This window comes from Phaseolus vulgaris, chromosome 6 (genome assembly GCF_051622355.1).
Source record: "Phaseolus vulgaris cultivar YP4 chromosome 6, ASM5162235v1, whole genome shotgun sequence".
Lineage (NCBI taxonomy): Eukaryota > Viridiplantae > Streptophyta > Magnoliopsida > Fabales > Fabaceae > Phaseolus > Phaseolus vulgaris.
In genome coordinates, this window is record NC_143503.1 from 26,230,694 (window position 1) to 26,253,964 (window position 23,271).

At 33.2% G+C, this 23,271-nt stretch overlaps 1 protein-coding gene and 1 long non-coding RNA gene across 4 annotated transcripts; one reads left to right on the plus strand and one right to left on the minus strand.

The window, feature by feature from the left end:
- Nucleotides 1–84: 84 nt before the first annotated feature.
- LOC137831632 (CASP-like protein 2A2) lies at nucleotides 85–3,210 on the minus strand. The gene is made up of 3 exons (XM_068639388.2): nucleotides 2,878–3,210; nucleotides 1,358–1,475; nucleotides 85–483 (listed from the first exon to the last, which is right to left on the minus strand). Exons 1-3 carry the CDS (start codon nucleotides 3,090–3,092, stop codon nucleotides 208–210), a joined length of 609 nt encoding a protein of 202 aa, XP_068495489.1. The 5' UTR covers nucleotides 3,093–3,210; the 3' UTR covers nucleotides 85–207.
- A 4,554-nt stretch (nucleotides 3,211–7,764) lies between these two features.
- LOC137831635 (uncharacterized) lies at nucleotides 7,765–15,136 on the plus strand. Of its 3 annotated transcripts, XR_016521371.1 has the most exons (6): nucleotides 7,769–9,134; nucleotides 9,248–9,433; nucleotides 10,621–11,507; nucleotides 14,239–14,298; nucleotides 14,597–14,685; nucleotides 14,790–15,136. It is a non-coding gene; the product is annotated as an uncharacterized LOC137831635 (long non-coding RNA). The 3 variants fall into 3 exon arrangements; XR_016521370.1 differs by lacking the exon at nucleotides 14,790–15,136 and having other exon boundaries at nucleotides 14,597–14,737; XR_011084459.2 differs by lacking the exons at nucleotides 14,597–14,685; nucleotides 14,790–15,136 and having other exon boundaries at nucleotides 7,765–9,134; nucleotides 14,239–14,379.
- The last annotated feature ends 8,135 nt before the right edge of the window (nucleotides 15,137–23,271 follow it).

Below are 23,271 nucleotides of genomic sequence, written 5' to 3' on the forward strand. Positions count from 1 at the left end.
TCACATACAAAATTTTAAAAAGGTGGAAGCAAAGTTTGTTGTTGAGGTAAAATGAAGCAGCAGGAGAAGAGCCAAAGCATATCCTATCCATGAACAGCAGCATTATATATATTATAAACTCACAGTTAAGGTCCTAATTAACACAACAGAATCTGATTACATTATTAATTGGAAGCAATTAAGCAGACACACATATGAAGCACAGAGTCAGCCAGGGAAAGCAGCAACCTCAATGGATGCAGTAGGTCTGCATTCTGCTGGTGCATCATACTTTGTGAACAGCTTGTAAGAGGAAATGAGGGAAAGCAACACATAGCAAAGCACTGCCACAAATGTGATAGTAACTGATGCTGTCACCTTATTACAAAATCTACCAAATGACCCACAAGCTGAACTCCATGTTGTGTCAGTGTTTCCTTTCTCAGCTAGGTACAAAACCTCTGTTGACACTGCTCCAGCGGCTAGAATTATGTATGTTAGCACCTACCAACGCAAATTGGACAAGTTTTCAGTATATGCATCAATTAATATACATAAATGTAATATCAAGTGCCAACACACAGGTCAATGGAATGATCAAAGCATGTTAAAACTCTGAAAGATCCTACCTCGACCAGAGATAAAGATATTTCATAATATATAAAATGGGTGGAGACATCATCCCGATTAAAGTTGAGTTACACTTAAAGTTCACTTTAAACTTATATTTGAGTCATGTATAGTCTATTATAGCGGGACTTTGTTGAACTTATCAACCATCAACCATCATCACTATTGAACACTTAGATATAAATTCATTTCTTAATAAGAAGATGAAATACTTGTTTGTTTGGTTTTGCTAGTTCTGATATGATATTTTAGTCTTAAATTCTAAACTCAAATTAAATACAAGTCCTAGTATGATCATAACTTGATTCTGGTTTAGGCTGCAAAAACTGTAGAAGACTGAAAAAGTTGTTTTTCATAAGATTGGACTTCATTTTGAAGGCTTAAATTTAATCTGTATATGTACTTTTTTAGTCCAACCCTCTGTAACCAATAAATTCAGACTTAGATCACTCACTTTACCACTTCTAATTACACCATTACTGGTTCCACCTAAACTAGAGCAAATGCCGAGAATATTCACAAAATTTGAAAACGTGTTAAATAACAGCACCACAAGACATCACCCTAATCCACACGACACCATTGATGAAGCCACGACCACAATCACATCCTTTGTTACTGTGGTGTGGCTGACATAATCCATCTAGTTTTATTTGACTATCATTATTTGGAGCATTTATAATCTCTGTAGTAAGGTAGTTAATACTTTATTGCAGGAAGAAATTAAGAATGAGTGCGAAGTGATTACCTGATCAAGCAAAAAGAAAGTCCAAGCACGAGGCATAGTGGAAGGGCGTGGCATAGCAGCTATAACAGCTGAAAATAGAGAGTAACCTGCGCAAATGCCATTGGCATGCACCAAATACCTGCAACATCCAAAACCCATCAACCAACATAAATGTTTGTTATCCTTTTGGTTGAGTATTTATTTACAGGGATTTACGTGAAGATTCAGTATTAATAAACATTATAAACTTATTCATATAAGGAGGAGGCTATCATACTTTTTTCAAAGTAAACATAATAAAGTTGTAGGGTCTTATATAACTGTTTTTTTATATCATTATATCAGAAATTTATATGCCATCATGGTGCATAACTGCTACTGTAACAGAGTTGCCAAACAAAAGTAGATACATAAACCTGAAATTCTTCCCTAATGCTTATATCTTATGTTTCCACTTTCTTATTTTTAGTCATTGTATGTTACATTGTATATATTCTGATGATCTAAAAATTTCACCACAAGTAAAATGTCCAAAATTACTGCTGCATAATGGTTATTTGATACTGTTAACATTCTAGTAGTTTCAATGCTTGTACCTAAAGTTCAACCAAACTAATTCAGATTCATCTTACACAATCTCAGCTCAAAAACCAATTATCCATGCACGAGTGTTTCTAACTACAAGAAAATGTCAACCAACAAAAAGTATTAATTATCACTAAAAACAACTTTTTTCTGCCACCGTAATTATGGTTAACAATCCAACTCACGGTACTGTGTGTTTGTTAACTCAGGAAATAATACATCACCAATTTAATTGACTTAATTATTTCCTTCTTCAATTATCTTTAAAACAACGAAATAGTATAAGTAATCTTTAGAGTGTTGTTGCAATCAGTCTTAAACCGGTTAACGATATAAAAAAATAAAAGATTATTTTAAAAAACTTGTTATTTTCAAATAATATTGTTATGTATTGTTAAAGTATAAATCTAAATACTATGAACTATTTGATTTTTATGTGTATTTTGAATATATTAAAACCTACAAAATATGTTATTTTTAATTTTTTTAGTATTATTATAGATTAAGGTATATTATATTTTTTTAATATCATTTAATTTCATAAATAATTTAATTTCATAAATAATTTAATTATTGACATTATTTTATTAATATCAGATCAATTACAATTTAGTTAACAGTTGAATCAATAAACCTAATCTTGAATCAGCATCTTTCAAAACATAATTAGAGTTGACATACTAATTTAAAAGATGTGTCCATGATCAATGACTTATTTTCTACATGTCAATCCTTAACAGTTAACAGATTAATTAATTAGTTGGTAATTCTGAGGATAAAATTAGTAACAGATCAATGCAACAGTAGTGATAGAGGTAGGAGATGAAAAGTGTTTCACTGTCTAACTGCGAGCATACCCTTATACGTGTTTCCCCTAATCTCTTATTATCAATGTTCTATCTTAAAAAACATTCTAAGAACTTGAAGAAAAAATATGTATATATATATGAACATACTTGAAAGCTCCAAGGTCAGTGTAATCAACAGAGCCATATTGATTTTGCTGAGAGTTCTTGAGCATGAGAACAAGTGCTGAAACACAAAGACCAACAGGAAGCAACCGCAGGAAGGTCTCGGCAGTGCGCAGGGTGTTGGTGTTGCCTTCCATTTCACCTCCCAACTTCATCTGCATGGGAGATCTTGCACCTTCCACAGCACTAGTTTTCTCCATATCCTTCAACTATTTGTTATGTGGTGGTGAAAACAGCTTTGTTTTTATGTGTCTTGGTAGGTTTTGAGGAGTATGATGGAGTGTATGTTAGTAGTTTGGTTTGGTAGAGGTGTTAGGGTAGGCATGTAGGGCATTAAAGGAAAGAGTGGTGAGGCAGGTATGGGTACTGGAACTGCATTCAATGTTGTCATTATGGAAGGCCACATGTTCCCATGGCTAAGCCTCTCATTTTCACTTCTCATTTTGGATTTCTATTGGTTTTTCCCATGCACCAATCAACCCTTTACCATCTCTTTAGTGCAGTTTGAGGACAACGGAGCACAATAAAGGGTAAATAATGTAACAGTACTTTTTGGTTTACTTTTCACGTGATGCTACTTTGGACACCAGTTCAAGCATATGTGTGTTATAAAAGTGATGATAAATGCGATTTATTTCCTAAGAGGAAAAGCTTGGGATATTAATTAGTATATTGAAAATGTTAATTAAGTCTTTAAATTTAATTAAGTGTTCATTTGCTAAATTGATGAGGACATAATATAAAAGGAAGGAAACAATCTCATCGATTCTGAAGAAGAAGCTTCCAGTGTGTGAAGGAAGAGCAAGAAGGAAGAAGAAAATATGTGGGGTTGAAAGTGAAGTTGCTTAGGAAGCAATACAGACATTAATGGAAGAAAACTTTAGAAATACAATTTTAGCTAAATATTTAGAAAACTTTTTTTGCCATGCTTAACTAAAATATTGCATAACATAATTTACCAAAAAAACTATATTTGAATATGAAAACTGATTGTGGCAGTGTTGTGGGATTATGAAATGAGTAATTAAATAAATAGAGAAATCTTAATCAACATATTTGTCAACATCCACACTTAATGTGCACACAAATGTATTATTTCTGTATCATTCAGCATGTACTACTTCAACCGAACATTAATGTCTCTGTTACTAGTACCATGATCATCATAAAATAGACTGTTATGAATGTGTTATGTGGATAAGTGTCATTTGAGTTTTTTTACATCATAACAAAATACAATTTTAAAGAGAAAATTTATCATTTATTTTGACATTAGTTAATTAGTAATTGGAGTGAAGTAAAACTAGAAAAAGATAGTCTTTCAATAACACACAGTAAATTAAGATATCTTTAAAAGAGATGTTTATATTTAATATTGGAATAATTGTGTGATTTTTATTATATCTAAATATGTTTTTAATCTTTTAATTAATTTAATGGAAATATTGTATTTTTTAGTTTTTGTTAAAAAATATGTAGAAATTAGTATTAAAAAACACAATTATTTTCATCTCTTAAAAAAATCTAGAAAAATAATATTAATTTTATACATAATTATATCAAGCAATTAAAAAAAATTACAAGTATTCCTATATAAACAAATAAAACACTCCATCAAATTTAATATAGTTTGATACATTATAACACCTACGTTCATAAAACATGCAAAATATTTTATTATTTAACGTATAATTTTTAAGAAGAAAAAATTATAATTTCTCCCAAAATATATTACTACTCGTAACCCTAGTATATCTACAAATCTATCTAAGTATAATAAAACACTCAAATCTTGAAATTTAGTTGATAAACATCATTCTTCAACCTTCATCCATATCAAAATTTCATTCAACCACAATTTCATCTTACGTGATGGAGTGTACCACTAAAAAAAAATCATCAAATAAAAATTAATTTTTAGAAATAAAAAATAATTAATTACTATAGTGACTAAATTAGATATCATTTTAGAGACTAACAAAATTTTGATTTCTAAATTGATTTCTATTATTAAATGATTTATAAATTGGTGTCCAATTAATAACAAATTTTTTGCTACTAATTATTGAGATCAAAACACTTCTTAAAAAGAAAACTTAAAAAAAAAATATTAATATTCTTTCACGGTTTACAAAAGTAGTAGACTTTAAAATATTAAATAATTAGATACGAAATAAAAATAATTATACAATGTTCTTTGGGAATTATAAAGATACATTTCTTGAGTGACAATTTGTTATGTTTTAATAATCTAGATGCATGTAAATGCTTCGACTTTAGAGAAAATTTTCTATCCTTCCATAGTTTTTTTTTTTTTTTTAATCATAAATAAATCAAAAATTATATTGATAAGGAAGGATATAAAAAGGATAAGGGAATCAATGATGGGTTTGTTGAGATGGAGAAAAGGCAAAAACATAAAGGCTACGGCGCACGTTTACTTACAAGGCGTGATCGTTATAACATTTCAATTTCTCTTACATTTCACGTTTTCTATTAATACTCACAAATTTGTTATTATCTATTAATAATTATTTACAATTTTAAATTCTTAGATAAATTAGGACTTATATAAGATTAAAATATAAAGTAAGTTAAGTATAAAGTACCTTATCATATGATATGATGCAAAAGTCATGTAATATTATTGGTAGCCCTTGTACGTTTTATTTATTCATATATTTTTTTATTTTCTAATTAAAGAATTTAATATAAGTACATCAAATTTAATTGATGATCATGTATGGATTCAACACAAACTTTTAATTATAGTAGAGAGTATTTCAACAAAATGAACTATATCTCAAATATGGTAATTGATTTTATCGATACTATTTCACTAATCAGAAAAAAAACAAACAAACAATGTTATCTCAATGGACTTGAGATCGTAAAATTGTTTCGTTATGTCTAATAGTTTCATATCACTTAGAAGTTGAAGTCAATGGTAGTTTACAAACACCTTTTTTCCTTACTCGAATATCTTTTAAGAATAAAACTATAAGGTTAAATTTCAACTCCAAAAATGACAATATTTTAAATATGATAATTGACTTGTCAAAAAATTGTGGTTAAAACACTTCTTAAAGAGAAAACTTGATTGTAATATTTGATTTTTTCTTATATTTCACGTTTTCTATTAACACACTACAAATTTTTTATTATCTATTAATAGTTATTTATAATTTTAAATTCTTAGATAAATAGGACTTATATAAGATTAAAATATGTAAGTAAAATAAATTTATTTATTTATACATTTTTCTGTAGCTATTAGTGAAGTACTTTCACAGGAAAAAATTGTAGATAAATTTCATACATAATTTTGATATATTTAAGACGGGAAACCGTTAGATACATATATTACCAATGCCAAAATTACGACTTTTTGCGGTCAAAATTACTTTACTCTTACATACCAAAAAAATAATAAATAACATAATAATAATAAAAATAATATTAGTAATAATAAGATCAATAATAAAAATAATATTAGTATTAATATATGTAGATAATATCATAATAATATTTTTAGTCATAATACTAAAATTATTATTTGATACTATTAAAATTGTTATTAATATTTTATGTAACTTATCCAAATAATTTTTTTTTTCACACTTTTTCTTAAATTATCTTAAATTCATTCCTTCAGATTCATAAGATAGTTTAAAGAAATTATGCAGTATTTAGCATTAGTGTGTATACTATATAACCTACAAAGCATAAAAGACAACATAAGGAAATTATGCTGTATTGAACATCAGTGTGTATACTATATAACATACATTACAAGATAAGGTAAAAGATCCAAGAAGTATGTACTAAACACTGAGAATAATTCCAATGAAATATGTCTTTTTATCACACCTAATTTCAAGACATAAAGGAACACTTCATAGCATGCATGAACAGGTTTTTTTTTTTTTTTTTTCCAAATCCACATGAATGATCTAATCCTATCAGACCCATCTTCCTTTTTCTAGCATAATTGATCTCTATTCCTATAAACAATTTGATGTTATAAATGTTGAAACAAACATTGTATGCTAGAGAAGGTAATGAATACCTACACATTTTTCTTGGTTCAAATGATTTCCAAATATGTTCAAACAAGATTTTGTCAGAGAAATCCTTCTTACCTTAATCAATTGGTTATCAAATAATGAAATCTATATGCTGTCAACATGATATAATAGAGATTGTAAAATAAGCTGAGAGAGAAAATAAGTAGAGCTATGGAAAATCCATAAATCAAATTAAAGCAAGACTCACAAAAAAAACTATTTTTTTTATATATATCATGATTGGATAATAATATATTTCAATTCTATATATATTTATATCTAAATCAATCAAGATTAAGAATTATATACAATGATGATTTTCTCATATAATTATTAATTACAGTGCAATTCATTTTTCTGGTTGAAGTTGTTTACAATAATAAATAATGATTATTAATTGAAAAAGAATTAAAGATTAGGATAATTTTTAATTTATTATTTGTATCAATATCTCAATTTTGAATCACTAATTTTTGTAATCAACCTCACTTTACTTTCTTAAGAGCATTTTATTTACTTTCAAAAATCAAATTTATCAAATAATTCTCCAAATAGTAAATCTACTGAATTAAGAGTAATATCATTAAATGTAATTATCATTGAAATCAAATCTTTCGTAACAGCATCAATCAAAACTATCATTAAATGTAATTATCATTGAAATCAAATCTTTCGTAACAGCATCAATCAAAACTAATCAAGTTAATTACTTGATTATACTTATAGTTCTCTCAGATAAAAAGGTATGGTATATATATATATATATATATATATATATATATATATATTATGTGTTTGTGGGTGTGATTAAAGTCACAAAGTGCTACCTAGTCAAATTTTGTGTGATCAAGAACACAAGACACAAAGCACTGCAGATAAATGGCCCAAGCCCAAAAGACAGGACCAGTTCATGTGTACCATGATGATGTTCTTGTCGTTGGGTCTTCTTCTTACTCTTCGACATCATCCTCTGAAAAATTTCAAGTGGGTCATCGTCATTGGAATGTGACTCTCTTGAGTTGACTTCTCCTCCCTCTTCTTCATCACCATCCTCACAGTTGATCATCATCAACTTGTAGTTGTGGCTGATCCATTGAGTGGCATGTCTTCTATCTTCAACAACTTCCCATCAATTTAGTTTCTTGATTTCTCTCACCAAGTTTGCTTGTTCTTAACTTTCTTCATTTTGTTCGATTGTGATATATTAACAACCAAAGATTAGGTTGCGCCACTTTACAGTCAACGTGGGAAAAAAGTATTCAATTGGAATGTGGATCCCAGTTGGGGAGGTGGAAATTTTGTGGAAATTTTTGCTAATATTTTTGGCATTGGGTATTTCCCTCGATTTCGGATTTTTGTTTCTGGATTTGCGATTCGACCCGCCCCCCCCCAAATCGATACTCACAGTTCAATGAAACAAGAAATGGAGACCAAATCTTTAAATCGGGAAGTGTCGTGATATGTTAAAACCAATGTGGATCCCAGTTGGGGAGGTGGAAATTTTTGCTAATATTTTTGGCATTGGGTATTGCCCTCGAATTTTTGTTTCTGGATTTGCGATTCGAACCCCCCTCCCAAAATCGATACTCACAGTTCAATGAAACAAGAAATGGAGAAAAAACGAGACCAAATCTTTAAATCGGGAAGTGTCGTGATATGTTAAAACCAAAGATTAGGTTGCGCCATTTTACAATCTACTGACGTGGAAAAGAAAAAATATTTAATTTGAATGTGGGTTTCAGTTGCGGAGTTGGAAATTTTGGAGAAATTTCATCGAATTTTGCTAATATTTTTGGCATTGAGTATTCGGGTTTGTCTTCCATTCGTGGTTTTTGAATTTTGTATCTGCATTTGCGATTTGGGTTTGGAGTTTCGCTTTTGGGTGTGAGATTAGAATTTGTAAAGATTTGGTTTTGTTTACGTCTCCATTTCTTTTTTCATTGAACTGCGAGTATGGAGTTTTTTAGGGTTGTATAATGACGCATTTTCGTCTTTGGTTGTTGAGAAACATTTTCGTTCTATACAAAATAGAACCCGCCATTCCTGTGGACACCATCGTACATTGTTCTATACAGATATTATGCAGAGATGCAAGAGAAAGGCCTCCTTCCTGAACCAAAGACAGAAGAAATGCTTCAGGCATGGGTTTCTGGGAAACAGGCAAAGGAAGACCAGGTGACAGATTTAGAACCTATTCAAATTGAAAATAATAGTCTTAAAAATATAGTGAAGGACATACCCAGTAAATTTGATAGGGAAATTTTTTTTCTTCGCCAACCTGAGACCAGAAGGGTAACAAGAGAACGAGGCTTTTCTTTATGGGATTAAGACGAGGTCCAATGACACTATATCTTTGAAGATGATACTTATTGGTCAGCATACCTCAAATTCCATTTTGTTTACCCCAAACAGGTGGATGGCATGCGGGTACATAGCCAGACTTCAATTTCCTTATCACGAGCAAGAGCTGCAAGGTTAGTGCAATTCATAGACAACCAAAGTTTGTTAATTGTTATAGGATTGAAGACTTTTCGGTTAAAATTTGTAGGGATCTAAATTTAATTGCCTCTTTACTACTGGTTAACCTTGGTGAATGTTGTTAATACTAGAGCTGAATTCAGGTGCTTATATGTATTTTCATGAATTTGTTATAAATTCCGCGACTGCAGCTAGAAACTCAAACCGCCGTTGTGATTGTTTAGATTACAGAAAAAAATGTGAATTGATAGTTGCTTGTTGATCATCTTATTATAAAATCTACTTCAGAAGTAAAATTAACACAAATGAGGTTAATACATCGAAGAAATAAATTAATTAACTTATGAAGTTGCTTTCACGAAAATCTAACTACTGACCTTGAGTTGAACTTCCATTAGTTTTTCTATGCTGCAGGGTATAACAGAACATCTTTTATTTTCATGTCTTTGGCCCTGGGACATAAGATCTTCTGTGGCCTCTGTTTTTTTATAGTTAGCTCTTTGGTCTTATGGATTGTTAGAGTCCCTGCAAACATGATATTTTCCCGTGAACCATCATTCAACTATCATCGAGACTGGAGATTATTTGATCCTGAGGTTTGAAGCGACTCAGTCTTACAAGAGTGCCATGATTGTCAATCATGTTAACTGAATAGCTGAGGGTTATTTTTGTGGCTCTTTCTGTTTGTTTTTATTTTGGATCCTGTAATATAAGACTAAATTAGTAATACTATTGCTATTTGACCAACTTTGTATTTAAAATTTTCATATGATTATTTGAATTCTGGCAACATGATTTAACATCTTTTTATTAAAACTCTAGATGGAAAGAATTCTGCTGTTGAATGGATTGGTTTGCAGGTATTTGGAATGAAATACACAACACTGCCAAATGCATGGTCTATCAATTATGTAATACACCGATAGAGCAGAAGCAGGAGTTCGCAAAAGAGAGTTGGTATTAGTGAGGTGCATGAGTGAGCTTAGTGTACAGAATCCGTAACTTTTATTGATACATTAATTCTTATCAAAATGTTTTGAAAACAATTTGTGGATTATGGCCGCATCTGGTCTAGTGGCTCTTAAAGGTGTAGGTAGCTTGAATTATGGGTGAAGTTTGGGTGGTCAAAATGAAGAATATTGAATTTATATCATTTGATTTTTTCATGTTTTTTTATGGACAGGAATTGGTAGATTTCAAAGATCAAGATACGTATGAATTCTTATTTTCAGAATATTATGAAATCATCAAAGAAGAAGAAGGGCTGAATTCTGAACATGTACACTCTGCCCATAGATTCTTTAAGAATGGCAAAAGCAAACGTGACTTTGATCCAGATGAAATAGGTTTAGGGGAAGATGGCAGTGGTGATTCTGAAGACGTGAGTAACTATATAGTTTCTGATTGTGATGACCTGAATGAGACAAGAGAATCAATGTCAGGGAGGACAAAGAAGGGCTTGGGAAAGTTATCATCCATGAAAGGAAATGGGAAAGATAAGAAAAAAGAGTTTATTGGATCGGGTTCAAGAAGTCTCATGGAATTTCTTGAATATATTGGCAAAGACACGGGTGATAATTTTCTGAACATGATGTTACTTCAATCATTATTGAGTACTGCAGAGAAAACAATCTTTTTGACCCTAAGAAAAGGAGAAAGATACATTGTGATGCACTACTGAGATTCTTACAAGGGAGGAAATCAATAAACAGAAACAGCATGCAAAATCTTCTGGCACGACACTTTGCTGAAAATTTTGAAGTAATGCGTGATATTAGTAGTTCTGAAGATAGGGATTACAATGAACCATCCAAATTTTCGAGAAAGAGAAAATCGATTTCATTTACAAAATCTCGTAATCTGAACATAGTTTGTGAAGAGCATCAAAGCTGTTTTGCAGCCATAGATAGTTATAACCTCAAGCTGGTCTACTTGAAGAGGGGTTTAGTGGATTAACTTTCAAACAACCACAAACTTTTGATGACAAAGTGCTAGGAAGTTATGTAAGAATCAAAACTGATCCGTATGACTATTTACAGAAGAATTCACATCTGCTTGTGCAAGTTGTAGGTAATTTATCTCTGCGATGTCTTCAAATTACAGAAATAGTAGTTGGCAGTTTTTTAAATTTTTAATGGAAATAAAGTAGTTAATTTTTGCCAGATGCAAAAACGTTTTCAAATAAACTACTGTTGGTGTAGTTGTTTGACGATCTTATTTCTGAAATGCAGTCAAAAGTTCTATGCAAAATAAATTTTGGTAGGTAATTTGCCTAAAATAGAATTCATGTTTTGTAATGAAGAGATACACAAGTCTGTTGCAGCTAGTGGTAAGATATCCTTGTTTTATATCTAGTGAGTATTGTGTATAACATGTGAGTTGAAGAACTTGTAGGTATATTTGTAATGTAAAATTATAGAAGATATTGTGCAAACTGCTTTGTTATGTGAAACTATATTTACTGACTGCCTTTTATTTATTTATACTCAAAATAAAGGTACTGCTTCTTATACTTATTAAATAATATTATTTCTTTGGACAATACATGTAAAGACATTAATTTGATTAAGCTCATAATAACTTTATCTTGAAATAGTAGTTGGTAGTTTTTTAAATTTTTAATGGAAGTAAAGTAGTTCATTTTGGCTGGATGCAAAAAGGTTTTCAAATAAACTACTGATATTGTAATTTTTTGACGATCTTACTTCTGAAATGCAGTCAAAAGTTTTATACAAAAAATTTCTTGGTAAGTAATTAGCCCAAAATAGAATTCATGTTTTGTAATGAAGAGATACACAAGTCTGTTGCAGCTAGTAGTAAGATATCTTGTTTTATATCTAGTGAGTATTGTGTATGATATGTGAATTGAAGAACTGTATACTTTTGTAATGTAAAGTTATAGAAGATATTGTGCAAACTGCTTTGTTATGTCAAACTATATATACTGACTGCCTTTTATTTATTTATACTCAAAATAAAGCTACTGCTTCTTATACTTGATTAAATAATATTATTTCTTTGGACAACACATGGAAAGACATTGATTTGATTATAATAACTTTATCTTGAAATAGTAGTTGATAGTTTTTAAATTTTTAATGGAAGTAAAGTAGTTAATTCTTGCTGGATGCAAAAAGGTTTTCAATTAAACTACTGATAGTGTAATTGTTTGACGATCTTATTTCTGAAATGCAGTCAAAAGTTCTATACAAAAAATTTCTTGGTATGAAATTTGCCTAAAATAGAATTCATGTTTTGTAATGAGGAGATACACAAGTCTGTTGCAGCTAGTGGTATGATATCCTTGTTTTATATCTAATGAGTATTGTGTATAATATGTGAGTTGAAGAACTTGTAGGTATATAAACTACTTTTGTAATGTAAAATTATAGAAGATATTGTGCAAACTGCTTTGTTATGTGAAACTATATTTACTGACTGCCTTTTATTTATTTGTACTCAAAATAAAGGTACTGCTTCTTATACTTATTAAATAATATTATTTCTCTGGACAATACATGTAAAGACATTAATTTGATTAAGCTCATAATAACTTTATCTTGAAATAGTAGGTGGTAGTTTTTTAAATTTTTAATGGAAGTAAAGTAGTTGTTTTGCTGCATGCAAAAAGGTGTTCAAATAAGCTACTGATATTGTAATTGTTTGATGATCTTATTTCTGAAATGCAGTCAAAAGTTATATACAAAATTTTCTTGGTAAGTAATTTGCCAAAAGTAGAATTCTTGTTTTGTAATGAAGAGATACACAAGTCTGTTGCAGCTAGTAGTAAGATATCTTGTTTTATATCTAGTGAGTATTGTGTATAATATGTGAGTTGAAGAAATGTGTACTTTTGTAATGTAAAATTATAGAAGATATTGTGCAAACTGCTTTGTTATGTCAAACTATATTTACTGACTGCCTTTTATTTATTTATACTCAAAATAAGGCTACTGCTTCTTATACTTGATTAAATAATATTATTTCTTTGGACAAGACATGTAAAGACGTTAATTTGATTAAGCTCTTAATAACTTCATCTTGAACTTCATTTTTTTTAATATTTTTAAATGAATTAGTGGATCATGCATGTAATTTTGACTGTAATTTTATTGCATTGGAAGAAAAAGATACTGAGTTATATACATTGTATTCAAAAGGCATATCAAGAAATATAAATGAAGTATAATATCTGAAGCATATTGTACTTTGTTCTTTTTTTAGGTGCAGTACATTGCTATAGAAGGTCAACATGACTGATGTTGTTATGCTGGCTACCATACTTTTCTAACATTCATAATTGACTATCTATATCTGGATAGTTACATGAATAAACAGATCTTTAAGGAAGGTTGAAACCAACAAGGAAATCGTGCTTCAGCTCTCTAATGTGCCAAAAAATGTACCTATCTCCAAAATTTCAGATGATGACTTTTCTGTGTTATGAATGTTGTGGTAATAAGATTTTTCTCTAATTTCTCCTGTCCCTACAGGCACTGGAACAAAATAAGCAACAGTTTCAAAATATAATTGTATGCTTGTTTTCTTAACCATTTTTTTTCTTTTGTTTGGTGTTGAATGATAGCTCTACAGTATTAGTTTTCTGCCTAGGATGATGATAGGACTTCTTAGGTGATCATAGTTTATACTAGTTAGAATTTATTTTTATGAATATGTGATCTGTATGGCCATATTCCTTACAGAAATAATGTCTAATAACTACAGAGTTACTTTGATCCTAGTTGTTTATTTATATATATTTTCTTTGGATTCATAATTATATCATTTGGTGTTATTGCAGGAAGAATGTCAAGATCTGTATCAGAGAATGAGAAACGGTCTGCTCAAACAGCCTACCGTGGTTATACATATAACACATCTTAGTGTTTTGTTATAATCAAAACCCTTAGACCCTTAGTCTAATAGGTGATAGATCATCTGGTACTTTAGAATCTCTCCCTTTTGAATGATGACAAAAACTATGAGTAATAATGTCTTTTGTGATTATTTAAGAAAGTAGATAACTATTTTAAGATCAAAACCAATAAACATTTATTAACACTAAGGCAAGAACAAAACACAAATCTCAGAGAGTAAACGTCTCATACTCTCTTATTCTTACAATGACATTTTATTCTTCTCCCCTTTTTTGTCAGCAGGAAAAAAATTGATGAAGAAAGACATCACTGCTGTGGTGGATTTTGTGGCTGAGAGGGTTTAGTCTGAGGAGAGACCCGGTCCACTCAAGGCCAGATTTGTTTCTTGTTCCCTGGGTTCATAATATTTTCTGTCTATGATCCCTAGAATTTTGTTGATAATAGTCTGTATTGTGGTGGCTACTGTGATCATCAGGACTCCGGAAGGACTACGATGATGGGAACTCCTATGTTTATGAGCTTGGCGTCTGTTGTAGGAAATTCTTTCTCTAAAACATTCTATAAAATAGAATCCGCCATTATCTAAAAAAGTTATTACTGTTGGTGCAATTAATTGGTGTGCTGCTGAGTGATACAGTGAAATTTTGGAATAGTTCTTTTACCCGAGACGTTGGGCTATGATTGAATTGCTGCATAATTTTCTTAATTTGCAGTAATTTTTCTGGTCTTGGTGCAAGGCTTGGTGCTTGCTGGAAATTGATGCTTGATTTGGAGTTGCAATTGTAGTTGACGCAGAATTCATTATTGGAGAATATTTAATCACGGGTCCAGTGGTGCAAATTGAATGGAATTACTGTAATTGATTTGCGTCTGCAAATTGGTTTGAGAAATTACTATTTCAAAAAAATATAAAACGTGAAGAAGCTAGCTGGCTGTAGTGGCATTGATTTAGTCTTGGTCTATTTACTGAAGTGAGTGGAGATTAAATTGGAATTTTGGAATTGGCTTTTAGTGGAACCCGAAGCTTGACCTTTTTCTTTAACTCAATTTGGAAGAATTGGCATTCGGTGGGTCCACGTTTGACATTCTAATTTTGCCGAAATGAATCAATTTGTGCCATTTCTATTAAAGCTTTTTGGGCATGTATGAAAAAGAAAAGATATTATTATTGTTATCTCACTTAGCAAGGTGAGCATGAGAGCCTATATACAGAGAGGGGTATGCAACTATAACAGAACCATAAAGAGAGGTTAACAGTAAAACTGTATTACCTGACTAACATTCCCCCATTAAATTGATGTGGGTGGAACACCAACCATCAGTTTACATCTGAAACCCAAGAATGCAGGACTCGATACGGCTTTGGTGAGAATATCTGCTACTTGAAACCTAGCATGAAGATGGACTAAGCTGATCTTATGTTGTTGAACATAGTCGCGAACAAAGTGTAAGTCGAGCTCGAAGTGTTTCGTGCGAGAGTGCATGATGGGGTTGGCACTGAGTAGGACAACACCAATATTGTCAGAGAAAAGCTGAGGTTGAGAAGTAGGTAGATGTAACTCATGTAACAGAGACTGTAACCAAAGAACTTTGGTTAGAACTGTAGCGATACTCCTGTATTCGACTTCGGTGCTACTACGCGATACAACACGCTGCTTGTGGGACGACCAGGCAATGAGGTTGTGACCATAGTAAACGCAGTAGCCTGTGGTAGATTTGCGGTCATCTACATCGTTGCCCCCAGTCAGCATCACTGAAGGCACGTATAGTTGGAGAGGGGTTGGGGTGAAGAATCAGACCATGAGTGCGAGTACCGGCTAGGTAGCGAAGAATCTGTTTAACAACTTGCCAATGGTGATCTTGTGGGCTATGCATGAATTGGCACACCTTGTTGACAACATAGGATAGTTCAGGGCGAGTAATAAGAACATATTGTAGGGCCCGACAATGGAGCGGAACATAGATGGATCGTGCATGGCAGAGGAAGCATCCTTTTGGAGGCGAAGGTTGGTTTGCATGGGTGTAGGAAGAGGTTTGGCAACATCCATGTTGGTGCGACGAAGCAAATCCGTGATGTATTGTTGTTGTGATAGATGTAGACCACCCGTAGAGAGATGAATTACGTGAATGCCAAGAAAAAATTGAAGCAGACCGAGATCTTTAAGGGCAAAACACGTACTAAGAGTGGATATGAGCTGCTGAATCACTGTCAGGGAAGACCCTGTAATTATGATATCATCCACATATATTAAAATAAAGATAGTGTATGTGGAATGGAAATTAACGAACAAAGATGTGTCACTTTTTGTTGAATGAAAACCAAGAGAGTTAAGAGTTGCACTTAGCTTATGAAACCATGCTCGCGGAGCTTGTTTTAGCCCATAAAGGGCTTTGTGCAGTTTGCATACTAAATGTGGAGAGGTGGAGGTGAATCCTGGTGGCTGGGTCATGTAAACATCTTCATTGAGGTCGCCATTCAAGAAGACGTTGTTGACGTCGATTTGGTGGATAGGCCAGTGATGGGAGATAGCATGAGATAGAACGAGGTGAATGGTGGCATGTTTCACTACAGGACTGTAGGTGTCAGTGTAATCGTACCCAGCAGTTTGACTGAAGCCCTTAGCAACCAGTCGTGCCTAGTGACGTTGGAAGGACCCGTCGGCATTGAATTTGTTTTTGAATAACCATTTACATCCAACAGCTTTTGCACCAGCAGGAAGGGAGGTTAGAGACCAAGTATGATTGGTGAGTAGGGCATTATACTCATCTGTCATAGCTTGAAGCCATTGAGGGGAAGATAAAGCTTCGCTAATGGAAGTAGGGATGTGAGATGTTGAAGTGGTGTGAGTCAGGAAGGTTTTGGGTTTGAAGATGCCGCTCTTGGAACGAGTTGTCATGGAGTGGGTGTTGGCAAGAGAGACAATGAAAAATGCCATGTAGTTGAGTAAAAGGTTTGAAACATAAGAATTCTTTAGCATCGTCCGTTTGAATCACACGGAGCTTAAAATCCAGTCTGATTTTCAGCAAAGGTTTTTAAAACATATAAGAGAATTTAAGGCTTGAGATTTATTATGTATAAGAAACAGCCATGTATATTTTGTGTGAGCATCCAAGAACGAAATATAGTAACGTGCACCATTGGAAGCACAAATAGGAGCAAGCCCCATGATATCAATGAAAATTAATTGCAAAGGTTCAGTGTATTGAGTTACAGAGGTGTGAAAAGGCAGCTGATGATGTTTTCCTTGTATGCATGAATCACATAAATGAGTTTGAGAAGGATAGGAAATATGACATTCATTCAAAACATGCTTAACAATAGTAAAATTACAGTGGCCAAGTCTGTTATGCCAAAGCTGTAAAAGAGGTATCTTGGGTTTATAAGAAGCATAATGAACAGAGGGAGCAAGAGTTGAAAGCGATGGCGGAAACACATAAAATCCATCTTTAATTACTCCTTGAAGTAAAGTCTGATGGGTTTCCTGATTTTTAACAAAGCAAAGGTTAGCATGAAATTCAAAATAAACGTTGTTATCTTTGGCAAATTTAGCAACACTGATAAGATTTTTAGTGATAGCATGAACATGCAACATATTATGAAGTTTGAACATGGTGTGGGAATGAGGGTCAGTATAAATAGCAGAACCAGTGTGAGAAATAGATGTACCTTGTCCGTTGTCGAGTTTGAGATCATTACCGTGATATGGTTGTTTGTGAGTAAAGAACTTAGAGTATTTGGTGATATGGTGTGTGGCACCCGTATCAGGATACCATAGAGGGTCTTCTATGGTGGAGGGTGCGCCAAGAAGAGACGGAGTGGAATCGGAATCCATGGGAGAGTTATAATGAGAGAGATTAGCATTGTAAGAGGGAGTAGTAGGAGGATCATACCTACGCCAACATGTGTCCGCAGTGTGGCCAGTCTTATGGCAGATCTAACAGGTGGGTTTTGCAGAATTCCAAGACACATCGTGGTGGAAAAGCAGACGAACAGGTGGACGAAAACCAATGGGATGTTGCGATCGGCAGGGATAGGTGGAAGGTTTCTTTTTGTATTGGTTTTTGAGATTCCATGAAGAGGAAACGTTGTTTACCTGAAGAATGGAATCATGCGCCAGCTTGTGCCTTTCAAAACGTTCTTCTTGCGCAAGCAGAAGGGCTTCAAGATCGTCTATCGTGTATGGCTCTTGATGAGAAAGAATGGAAGTGATGAAACCATCGTAATCTACAAAGAGCCCGTCAAGAATGGCATCAACATGGTCTGCAGTGGACAAGGGGGAACCAACAACAACAAGTGAATCAACAATGTTCTTTATATCAGTGATGTATGTGGTGATAGTTTTATCATTCTTTGGAGTTTTCAGTAGAAGACGAAACTTCTTGACCATGGCACGGGTGTGTGATGCAAAATGAGTGAGCAGACGTCCCCAGATTGCAACAAAAGAATCCAGACCCACCATTTTGGTTAAAAGAGGGAAGGACATGGAAGCAAGAAGTCAGGCTACAAGAAGTTGATCTTGTTGCTGATAGGTGCAAAACGCAGGATTGGCCATGTTGCAGTTGTTTTGATTCAGAAACTCAGAAGGAACAACAGTGTCATCCAAGAAATGCATAAGTTGGAGACCACGTAGAGTAGCACTTACCTGTTGTTTCCAAACAAGAAAGTTTTCATCGGTGAGTTTGAGAGAGATAGGAGTTTGAAAATGGTGGACAACAGAAGGAATGGTTATGTGTTGGTCAGAGAGGGAAGAAGGAGAAGAGGAAGAGGAAGGAGAAGGAATGATGGGAGAGAAAAAAAATTTGGCTAAAAATACCATGTATGAAAAAGGAAAGATATTATTATTGTTATCTCACTTAGCAAGGTGAGCATGAGAGCCTATATACAAAGAGGGGTCTGCAACTATAACAGAACCTTAAAGAGAGGCTAATAGTAAAAATGTATTAACTGACAAACATATTAACTGACAAACAGGCCAGACTGTGACTTGCTTGCAAGGAAATTTCTCCCAGCATCATATCATTTTTATGTGCACCCAACACAATTTTTTAAACCCAACTCTCCTTTCTTTTGAAAAAAGCTGCAGAGGTGCTTGGTGTGTGTTTAGGTGCAGAGGAGCTGTTGTTGGTGTGGTGGTGGAGGGAAGATTTCACTCTTAGTTGCAGTGCACATTGTTTTGAGATAAGAAACCAAATTGCATCTTTGTTTTCGTCATTTTTTAGCTAAGATATTCTTGGATGACAATATCCAGAAGCCTGGATATAGGCTTACGGATGCAAGAGTCTGGAAGGCATTGTTAGGACCTCCAGAAATAAAAATCGAGAAAGTAATTGATTTCCAATTTAAGGGTCTGAATGCACCTGTTCGGAAGTGAGGTATGAGTTCCGGATATCTATAACCAGAAGGGGGTTTTTGAGTTATGAATTGCTACATTCGGAAGGTTTTTATGAGGCTTACAAATATTAATATCCGGAATGCAACTCCTATGTGATTTTTTTCAGCATTGACAATGGATACAACAGACTCATACATAGGAATTTCAGTGGAGATTGATGTGTGGGATGTAACACCCCATAATTTACATATAACTATTACAATATCAGTTCTACCAGTTTCTATACAAACTTGGAGTTTTTCAAAATATTCCTAATACATGATTAGGATTTATAGAAATACAAATATTTACATATCCACAACTCAAAATAAAACTCTGAAACCTCTAAGGCTCTCCTGCACCTGTATGGTCATTTGCTCGTGTACAAAGTACAGTCATCGCAGTTTAAACACAACACAAAAAGCAAGGGTAAGCTAGTGAAAATAAAATTTTATAATATACAAAATTAAATTAAAATAGAAAATCAAAATTGCATGGCTAATTTCTCAATTATTTAATCTTCTTCAAATTCCAACATAAATCAATCACATAGATCTCACATGGATCTACACATCCAAAATATTCAACAAACAACGTCTTTCGGAAGACTCGTATTAAATAAGTCATACTAGAGACTAACACCTGATTCAAAGATTACCAGCGAATCCAACAGAAAGGATCAGGGTAAGTTCAATACAACCCAAGTCGTGCATCTCATATGTCACAGTGTGCATGAACTCCCCCATCAGCTTCTCACCACCTGATATCTTAGTCTATGTGACTTAGATCATCAGTGAAGCTCGGAGATCTCTCGTTACCACATAGGCATCAATACTTAATACACAGCAAACATCAGTCCATACATTATCCCAAATGTATGAATTCAATTTCATACCATTTCGTCATACAATATCATTCAAAAAGTTATCCACAATATTCAAAAGTTTATTTGACATAAAAAAATAACACTTTAATAGTAAATCATCAAAACCCAATATTTCCACAAATTTAAATAATATATAAACAAACAACCCAATATAAATAAACACACAACATCCCTGCAAGAGAAATTGAATATTAGGACCACGTCCCTTCCGCATTCAGATCTTCTATCCTAGGGTGCTATGAAAAATTAAATTTAGCTTCTCTTACCTCAATTGCTTGCTTTCCAAGCAACTTTTGGAATTTTATTCCCCACCGTTTGGATAAGCTTCAAGATTTACGGGCCTAAAGCAAGTTATCCAAACAAAACAAAAATTCAGTATATAGTAGAATAAGTTGAGAGGGTTAAACTTCTCAACTGACTCCACCAATATTGATGACTAAATCCTAAGGAAAAACAGAGAACAAAGGATATTTAGAGTAAAAATGAACTTACTCTGTTTAAAAATCTGATCGGGTAGAAATGTTCCTTAATTCCTCAGCTATAGCGTGGTATGATCAGATTCTAAAATAGATGAAGATTGGGAGAGAAAATTAGGAGAGAAGATAGAAGGGAGAGATGGAGGGAGAAAGAAAGGGAAGAAAAGAATGGTGCGTGCAAGGTGGAGGCAACGACTCTGCTTCTTTACTTTTTTTTTTATACTGTTACATTATCTCCAACTACAAAAATTTTCGTCCTCGAAAATGAACTTACCAATAAAGAGATTAGGGTATGATGCTCGTATCTCCTCTTCAATTTCCCAAGCGTAGTCTCCAAAGATGAGATCCCACAATACTTGAAAGGGGAATACTTCTTCCACGAAGTTGTTTCACTTGTGAATTTAAAATTTTGATTTGCTTCACTTCAAATGACAGATTTTTTTTCACCTGGATGGAATCAGACTCTAGAATGTGATTGGGATCAGGTACGTACTTTCTTAGCTGAGATACATGGAAAATATTGTGAATGTTAGCTAAATGAGGAGGCAAAACAATTTCGTAAGCCACAGAGCCTATTCTCCTGAGAATTTGATAAGGTCCTATGAACTTAAAAGTCAAATTCTTAGATTTGAGTGTTCTTCCTACACCAGTGAACGGTGTAACTCTCAAAAAGACATGCTCCTCCGCAAAGAATTCTAAAGGTCTTCTTCTTCGATCTGCATAAAATTTTTTGCCTGTTGAGAGATGTTTTCAATCTTTCCTGAATCATTTTGATTTTCTCATTGGTTTGTTGTATTAATTCTGGTCCAATTAACACACTCTCACCATCCTGAAACCAACACAGAGGTGTCCTACACTTTCTTCCATACAATGCCTCGAAAGGAGCCATTCCTATGCTAGCTTGGTAACTGTTATTGTAAGTGAACTCTACCAAAGGTAGAATTTCATCCCAACTGCCCAAATGATCTAATACACAAGTCCTAAGCAAATCCTCTAAGGACTGGATAGTTCTCTCTGATTGTCCATCAGTTTGAGGATGGTATGCTGAACTAAGTCTGAGTTTAGTCCCCAAGGCTTCTTGAAGTGTTTGCTAGAATCTGGAGGTGAATCTGGGATCTTTATATGAAACTATGCTGGAGGGTACACCATGCCATCTGACTATTTCATCTATGTAAATCTTGGCCAATTTCCGCATAGAGATTCTCAAGTCAATAGGTAGGAAGTGTGCCGTCTTTGTCAACCTGTCCACTATGACCCAAACAGAGTCATGCTTCCTCAAAGTACGTGGTAAGTGGGTAACAAAATCCATTGAGATACTATCCCACTTCCACACTGGAATGTCTAACTGAGTTAACATGCCTCCAGGCCATTGATGTTCAATCTTTGATTTCTGACAAGTCAAGCAAGCAGCTACAAACTTAGCTACATCACTCTTCATGCCATGCCACCAATAAGACTTCTTGAGATCTTGATACATCTTGGTCATCCCTGGGTGTAAACTGAGTTTGCTTTTATGACCTTCAGATAACACTGTTTGCTTTAGTTCATTATCCTCTGGTATGCATATTCTATTTTTGAATCTCATACCATCCACTCCTAAAAAGAAGTCTTTAGCTTTGTTAGTATTTAATAAGCCCATGAAGTTCTTCAATTTTGAATCTTCCAATTGTTTCTCCTTCACCTTCTCCAGAAATTCATTAGTTATAACAAGTGTATTACAACTAATGCAATTTGAAGACATGGAAACCTCCAAATTCATACTCCTCAAATCTTCAATCAATGCTAGCTCTCTAATCATAAATTTGACATTTGTATCTTTTTACGACTCAACACATCTGCAACACATTTGCCTTCCCAGGATGATATATTAGCTGGAAATCATAGTCTTTTAAAAATTCAATCCATCTCCTTTGCCTCATATTTAACTCCTTCTTATCAAACAAATATTTCAAGCTTTTATGATCACTGAACACATTAAAACTAACTCCGTAAAGAAAATACCTCCATATTTTTAAAGCAAAGACAACTGTTGTCAATTCTAGATCATGAGTTGGATAATTTCTTTCATGCACCTTTAACTGACGAGAAGCGTAGGCAACAACTTTCTTATTCTGCATCAAAACACAACCCAATCCCTGATAGGAAGCATCATAAAAAACTTCAAAAGACTGATTGGTATCAGGGATTGTCAATACAGGAGCATTAGTCAACCTTCTTTTCAAC

Bases quoted from the DNA above. Each gene is read 5' to 3' on its own strand.
- LOC137831632 (XM_068639388.2), bottom strand. From the start codon at position 3,092: ATGGAGAAAACTAGTGCTGTGGAAGGTGCAAGATCTCCCATGCAGATG. The intron at 1,476-2,877 runs GTATGTTCATAT...TGGATGTTGCAG, and splicing joins ACTGACCTTGGAGCTTTCAA to GTATTTGGTGCATGCCAATG. The intron at 484-1,357 runs GTAATCACTTCG...TTGCGTTGGTAG, and splicing joins CTTTCTTTTTGCTTGATCAG to GTGCTAACATACATAATTCT.